Raw genomic sequence first — 8,370 nt, forward strand, 5'->3', positions numbered from 1 at the left:
AACTTGATCTATTGTCCCATATATAAAATTTATCTAAATGTATTCTGTTTACTTATGAATGATAATAGAATTCAGTTTTAAAACTGTATTGACTCCTAATTATAAATTTTATACTGTTTTCTGGATATATTTCTATTTAAAAACAAACACTTAATTTAACATAAATTTGTTATACTGTTTCCAAATAACAAACATTGAACTTACAATGTACAGTACATCCAGTTCATCTTATTTTGCAATATTTTGTTTTATAACATGTTTAAAGTTATTTTAACTTATCTTTCTAAAAATGTGTGAAAAAATGTTACAAGAATGTAATCTGTAGTCTATGGAAAAATTGCAGACTATAGAATTACACTTTTATAGTAATGAAAATAATCAATCATTTTTTTCAACAGTTTCTATTTGTAAGTCCAAGGCTATCTATGTTTGAGACAATTATCGTTTCAGACTATGCTTTGAAAGGAAAAATTTTAACAACAACAATTAATAAAATAATTACTTGAATTATGAAAATTACATCTATGTTATTTATATGATTATTATTAGATTCAGCTTTATCAATTCAATACATCAAAGAAATTAAATTAAATGACACACTTCAACAGTTTCATTAAACATGAATATAATGTAGGACAAACTTTTTTTAAAATTTTTTAGGTCCTTATAACTTTTATCTTAAGGTTCTATTCAATTAAATTTTTGTAATCTAGTATTATTTAGATTTTTTGTAATATAAACTTAAATGATATTTTAAAATTAGGATCATGATGATTAAAAGATATCTTACAAATTTATTACTTTAGTATTTTATTATGCATGATACTTTTATTATATGTTTGTTTTCTATAATCAAAGAACATTGTTTTTTATATCAATTCAGTAAACCTTTAGAATAAATTTAATGACAGTCAAAAGAATTTAATGATTCTTTATTTTTTAAAAATTTGGTTATGAAACATGGTAATCAACAACAGTTTTATATAAATATGAAAGTTTTAATCCATTTTTTTCAAAAAATATGATTACAAATTGTATGACATTAAACAGTGAAATTTTCAATTCATATTAATAATATAAATATCAAAGCATAAATATTTGAATGCATCATGATTTAAAGAAAACACACAATAAAACAGTGAATTATATTTTTATAGATTTAAAAGTTATTAAAAATTTTTAAATTGATCCTTTTTTTGCTTTACAATTTATTTGTACTTTATATATAAACATAAATTTATGTAAAATCTTTAATGTTTTAAAATGCAGATTTTATTATTTGGCACTTCGTATATTATGTCATTTCAATTTTATGCTTTAAAATGATGCATAATTTCTGCATTTTTAGAAAAATTAATAGGCAATTTAAAACCTGCTGTTTTAGCACCAATATAGGCAGAACCTACAGCTGTAGACTGAACTGATCTCAACAGTGTATACTCTTGTAATTTACAATTTACTTTTGAACAAAATCCTATAAATAGATAAAATTAATTTAATCTTAAAAGATAGTGTTTAAATATCAAAGTTTGATATACTAACCATCTTTCAAAAGGTTCCAACTTTTAAAGACAGAACCTACACAAATAATTGGCAGTCCTCCTTCCTGATGCAATAATTTCTTAAAAATAAAAAATATACAATTGCATAAAAACAGTAGTAAACATTTAATATCAATAACTTATAACTTGACCATATTTTTATATAATGTTAAAATTAATATCATTTGTAAATAATTAATTCTTTTAGAATTCCTAGGATTCATTTTTCATTTTGCCAAAATGAAAAATGAACAAAAGTTACTAAAATTATTTTTTAAAATATTACCAAATTCATTGTTATGGTCTAAATTTACTTAGGTATCTATTGTTTTATCAAAACGATGGTAATTGTCTAATATCAAATCAAGAAATAACTCTACATATATAATGTTACTGGAAAATTTTAACTGGAATATAGTCATAAAATTTATAAATTGTTTTTTTCAAGATGTTAATAAAATCAATCAATTTTTATAATAAATTTGAATAATTTCAATTCTTCTAAAGAAAAATGAATTTTAAATTTAAACTACACATTTCAGTCATGTCATATTGAATTTTATAGCATTGATTTTTATGGAAATTTGATTCAAATTAATCTGCTATCTATCAGATTATTAATAGCAGTGGATATGAAATATTCTTCTAAACGATCAGCTTACTCATATTGTTATAATTAGTAAATAAGGCAAACTGTAAATAAATGGCAAACTGTAAATAAATGGGCCAACATGGCAAACTGTAAATAAATGGGCCAACATGGCAAACTGTAAATAAATGGGCCAACATGGGCCTCCATTTGTGATCTCTTGGTTTTGGGTCTTAAGGTAAAAAAACAAAAAAAATTCAACTTCACATTTAACTTTGACTTCCCTATTTTTCTCAACCAGCTTACTTTTTACCTGAGCAGATACTGCTAAGTTGCTTGACTTGTTTGACCTCAGAAATGTCTTAGTGCAATCAAAACATATATTACAATTTTATTTTATAAGCTAGGTTAAAAGTGTCAATAGTGAAGTTGTCCATTAGGTTTCTTCTATCAATCCTTGAAATTTTAATTTCAATTATGTTATTTTATAAATTTTTATAAACACAAGAAATTATTGTGAACCAAAATCAATTTTTTAAATTGTTTATTACTTCATACATATTAAATCTATCTTAGCTACTGAAAATCATCCATTGTTCCAAGAATCTATTATATCGCAAACAACAGATTTCATGCACATATGGGAAAATATCTGTTATTTGAAAAATTTCTGTTTTTTAACCCCTTACATATAAGAAATATCTGTATTTGAAATTATTCAGTCTCTTGAGATCTCTATCCTTTATTCTATAGAACACACATACATTAAAAGATCATACATTATGCCATAGCCTATTTGTATATGATAAAACTGATGGAAGCTGTATAGCACAAAAAGAGGCAAAGTATAGTAAGTATACTCATTAACACTTCACTTGACAATTTGTTAAAAAATGCATCCATTTTGGTTTATTTTCATGCTACTTTACTACCCATTGAGTACAACCACCAAAAGTAGCTTCCTACTATTAATGAATGTGCTACAGGAGAAAGCTGACACAGTTGCAAAGTTAGCTATGTAAGCCATGCAATATATTTTTTTAAAATTCAGTACCCCAAAACCCCAAATATCAATTAAATATTAAAAAGAGTGATGTTTACAGTAGTTGGGACTAGAAAAAAAATCCATTATTATCAGTTACAGATCTGCTAAAAGGAAGTAAAATTACATTGATTTGGCAGAACCTGTGGAAAAAATCTATTATTCCACAATCCATTAAAACAAGGTTCTATTGTATTATATTTTGACTGGAATCTTGGTCAGTATCAATTAAACTCAAATAATTACAATATATCAAATAAATATTATGATGTAATATGAAATTTAATTTAGAATTTTAAGTTTTAATTGTAATTAAATTATTGTAACAAATGTAAACTGAGGCCTCATTCTTTTACTAGGTCTCTAGGGCCATGTGATTCTTTAGATGGGACTACTATAACCAAAAAGAAATTTTTAATATGTTTTATCAGCATGAACTATTCTGAACATGAGGAATGGACATAGTAGAATAGACATCTACTGACCAAACTAGCCATAAAAAAATTAGAAGTCTATTGAATCTGTACAATAATTTCTCACGATGGCAATCAATCATCCAACAATTTATCAGCTATAAATAATAAGCTGGATAGAATGATGCATTTTAAATAAAGTATCATTTATGTATATCTTAAATACTGCTATAAAAAATTTAAAAGGTTGATCAAAACCTGTTTAAAATACTTGAGTTGTCAGTTTAATTAATAAGAAAATTATTTTGAAAAGAAATTTTTTGATAGCTTATTATTAAAACCATATATTCAAGAATATCACTAATCAAAAACTAATTTAGTTACTACAGTGTAATATCATGTAGATAATTCTGGTTGCACATTATCATGTAGAAAATTATTAAAATGGAAATAAAATCTTTGCATAACTTGCACCATCTTATATCACCAGATCAAATGCTTACTAGTATGAAGTTTAGAAGGAAGCATCTCAAATATTAAATCATTATTTTTCCTGTTTCATTCCATTAGCAGTTTATTGATTCAATTATAAAATAAATGAAATGGAAAAACAGAATACTGAGACCAAACCTTATAATTTCATAATAATATAAAATACAAATGGCTATGGAATGACAAAAATTTTAATCCTAAGTTTCCATTTTTGTTTTATCAAATTATATCAATAAAATTGCTTAGCTCTTATTCATTATAGAAGAACTGTACCTCATTCAACAAAATATGACCTTCTTTAAATGGTAGAGAGCTGATAGATTATAATAGTCAGACTATCCAATAGGATGCTAAAGTTCTCTTTCATTAATCTAATTATTGTTTAGAAAACATTATAAAAAAACTTTATTTTAACTACAACCAAATGTTTTGCATGGATTCTTATTAAAATATAATTTTGATTTAACATGATCTAGAAAAAAAATTTCAACTCTCCACTTACACAATTTAGTTTGATCTAAAAATTTTTATGTATATGTATATTTTAATAATTATAATTATTAAAAATATTTTAATTAGAGATGAAAACTTTTATGCATTAATATACGAATTAATGAATTTTTAAATTATAATGTAAATATTTAAAATTAATAAATATAAATTGTCAAAAAAATGAGTAAATAGCAACCATTGTCTAATAATTGTAATATTTTTCTTGTGCTAAAGTCTGAATAAAATATCTTTATTATTTTTGTTTTAATTTTTAAAAATAAAAAATGAAACAAATTGTTTAACAAAAATTTTATTTTCCAATTTTTATTCAATGTTAAACACTATATCTTAATGTTCAGATTTGTATAATATTAAGTATTACAATGTCTGAGTTTAAAGTTTTGTAAAATTCAATATTTTAAATTTGAAAGCTGCATTCCTTCAAAAATAATGCATTGCCTCTTTAATATTTGAAAACAATGTTTGTAAAGAATATGGAAGTTATCATCAAAATTTTTCTTATATTAAATAATAGTTTAACTTCTATAAAGCCAGAACATGCCTTGTTTACATAAAGTGTTACATAGTTTATGTAATAATATATTACATTAATTAATTATTGAAAAAAATTATAAAATATATATTCATAATTCAATAATTTCTGAGTGGAAATATTATATTTAAAAAAATAGTTGGAATATAATACATTTTTTGAAAATATTTCTTGTATCAAGGATTTTATGCTGTTATTTTGAAAAATTCTTGAGTATAATATTTCTAGTTTAAATAAAATTGTCATGAATAAGATTTTAAACAAAACTTACCTGGTGAATCTTTGGAATTAAAGCTACTACATGATTACCTAACATTACACCAGCTTCATAAAATATATGTTTACATAAAGGATCATCATTATTTACTGCAGCTAAAAAAATATCTTATTTAATATTATTTTAAAAATTTAATTTATAAATTCATAATAAAATATTAAAGTTTTGTTATACCATCAGCTAATTTTTTACATAATCCAGCAAACTGACTTTTATTGAAATTAATATAACAATGTTCTAAAATTCCAAATTTATTCTTTGCCTGAAAATATTAAAAAATTAGAACAATGAGTGAATAGTAAGTACAATACAATTAAATATTTATTTTTAAAACTAATAGAACCATGTAGAAAATAATCAAATAAAAATAATAAAATAAAATACAATTTAAAGAAATTATTAAGATTATATTAAAAATACTGTATAAGTTAATTATTATTGAAATAAAACTAATTTATTAAACAAATAATCTTAAAAAATTTTAATTAATTTATGTACAGTACAAATCAATCAGAGTAATTATATTCTATTATTGATTTTTCTTCTTTCTACAAAATTCAATACAGACAAAAGAAAAACTGATATGAAAATTTTCACATTGCAACCAATTTAAAAGAAATGTATGATTTTCTATCATAAAATTCTCTCTTTCAAACATGAAAGTAGAGAAATGTATATTAAAAAGTAGGAATTCTTTGGCTTATTTTTATTCTTTCACTAAATTGAAATATTTACAGCATTTGTTTTTATAATCAACTTTACAGTAAATTTTCAAAATAATTAATAATAATTAAAAATTTCAATATATTTTTGCAAAATTAATTTTAAAAAATTTATTTATTAAACATCCTATTATTAGTTACAGAAGAAAATATTTTCATCATTCATTAACTGTATTCACAATTCAATACTAGTATAATATTAATTCTACAATAATTTAAAATTATGTTATTAAAAATTTCTGATACAAATTAAAAAGTGTATGTTACTGTCACTTTTAACATGCATAATGCATATTTCAGGCATTTTAACATGCACTTAGCAGTGCATATATCTGGCATTTTTAAATGCATATATATGTGAATATATTGTGATTTTAAACACACAAATCCATCTGTTAAATTATATAATTATCAAATACTTGTTTATTAACAAATTCATTTATTATTGTTTGTAATTTATATATTTTATAAATGTATTTAATACATTTTATCAATATTTGAAGAAAACCATTTTTCAAAAATCTGAGATGAATATTTTTTCTCATTACAAAACCAGAAAATTCAAAATTTTGTTAATAAATATCTAAATGTTGCTATTATTATGAAAACTTCAAATTTTACTCTGCTTTAGATATTTTTCCAAAATGTAAATATTTATTTAATGTTTAATGTGTTATAATAAAAGAGATACTTACATTAAAATGTTCTAAAATCAACCTATTAACACACTGGGTATCATGTAGTGGAGAAATAAAATTATCTTCAGTATCAAGGACCATCTTAACTGCTTTTAAAGAGATCCATATAGCTAATATAAAATATTTTGAATTAATTCTTCCCATAAATTTTAACATTTATTTCCTTTTAAGTAAGGAAATTATAAATCTTGTAAAAAGTTTTTAAATGTCTTCAATAAGTATATGTAAAGCAAATATATTTTACACACACACACGTTTTCAGTTAATCATCATCAGTTAACCAAACATTATACAGTACTCTGTAAAACAATATGCAGGTTTTTAAATTATTTACTTATACAGTAGTTGTATTTAATTTTATTATTATTATTTTCTGGTTGACATAATATTTAATTATATTTTAAAATTATATGATATAAATATATATTGCAAAAAATACAGAAATTTATATCAGTTATAGTTTATTTCTATATAGACTAAATCTGTGGCCTGCAGAATGCATATGGCCCTGAAAGCTTTGGCAATGAAATTTATTTTCTACTTTCTATCTCATGCCATTATGAAACCTTAATTAAGCTGATATTCATGATGAAGAACATTTAAACTAAACTTGATCAGTACAAGATGAAAATAAATTCTGCATTACTAGTTTTCATACTATTAGCATATATTATTTTAGTACATAGTGTATTTGGCAGTTTTGGAATATGTGGTACTCAGCAAGGTTAAAGCCTGCAACTCTAAGAAAGAACACACGTGGCTGACCAAAAGCCTACAAAGCTCACTTGCAGCCTGAATCTAGAAAAGATTGCTCATCACTATTTTAAATTAATACTGTATAACAGTGTTTTTCAACCTGTGGGTCGCGACCCCCATGGGGTTCACAAAGCCTTACATGGGGGTCGCGGGTAAAAGAAAAAGACAACTGTTTGTAGGTCCTACACTACAATAAAAAAAACCTACAATTTCAGTGAGAAGGCTGTACCTGTTTATTTTACAGTATAATTGGTTTTTCGATGGATATTTAGGTCTCAACAGAAAGAAAATTAAATACGTAGTTTTTAAAATTACTGATATAGTTTTAATATGGCCTTGGGGGTTGCCAGAATTTTTTAACTTGTAAATGGGTCGCGTATTCAAGAAGGTTGAAAAACACTGCTGTATAACAAACATATATTCACATTGCTGACTTTTAAACATTGTTATTTTGTAAATTATGAAGAATTTGAAATTGTTTAAAATTTGTTTTAAAGAAAAGCTGTTTTCATATATTTTTATATTGTAACTAATAAAATAGTTCAATTTTATTCCATATCATCTCTGCATACAAACTTGTACAGTTGAACCTCGAAAACTCAGCTCTCGATAACCCGGCACTCCGGATAACTCGGCCACACCCTGGCAGGGCAAAAAAATCCTTAGTTAATTAATTTTCATTATAGACAGCTTTATAAAAGTATAAAAGCTCTCATAAAGTATTTTTCTGAGGTCTGTCTTATCAGGTAAATTACTGTACACAGTGTATTCATTAATTTTCATTTTCATGTAGTA

The 8,370-nt window shown here is 23.5% G+C and overlaps 1 protein-coding gene across 1 annotated transcript in view; it reads right to left on the reverse strand.

Annotated features, from left to right (window-relative positions):
* Positions 1 to 1,263: 1,263 nt before the first annotated feature.
* Positions 1,264 to 8,370, reverse strand: part of LOC111625330 (N-acetyl-D-glucosamine kinase-like) — a 21,294-nt gene continuing 14,187 nt past the window's right edge. Inside the window, exons 3-7 of the mRNA XM_023368461.1 lie at positions 6,817 to 6,929; positions 5,574 to 5,661; positions 5,394 to 5,494; positions 1,543 to 1,621; positions 1,264 to 1,474 (exon numbers count right to left, since the gene is read on the reverse strand). Of these exons, the coding sequence (XP_023224229.1) occupies positions 1,311 to 1,474; positions 1,543 to 1,621; positions 5,394 to 5,494; positions 5,574 to 5,661; positions 6,817 to 6,929 (545 nt within the window). The 3' untranslated portion in view covers positions 1,264 to 1,310. The remainder of the gene's footprint in view (positions 1,475 to 1,542; positions 1,622 to 5,393; positions 5,495 to 5,573; positions 5,662 to 6,816; positions 6,930 to 8,370) is intronic.

The sequence above is a fragment of the Centruroides sculpturatus genome, unplaced genomic scaffold (assembly GCF_000671375.1).
Source record: "Centruroides sculpturatus isolate CEXI.00-Female unplaced genomic scaffold, Cexi_2.0 scaffold428, whole genome shotgun sequence".
NCBI lineage: Eukaryota > Metazoa > Arthropoda > Arachnida > Scorpiones > Buthidae > Centruroides > Centruroides sculpturatus.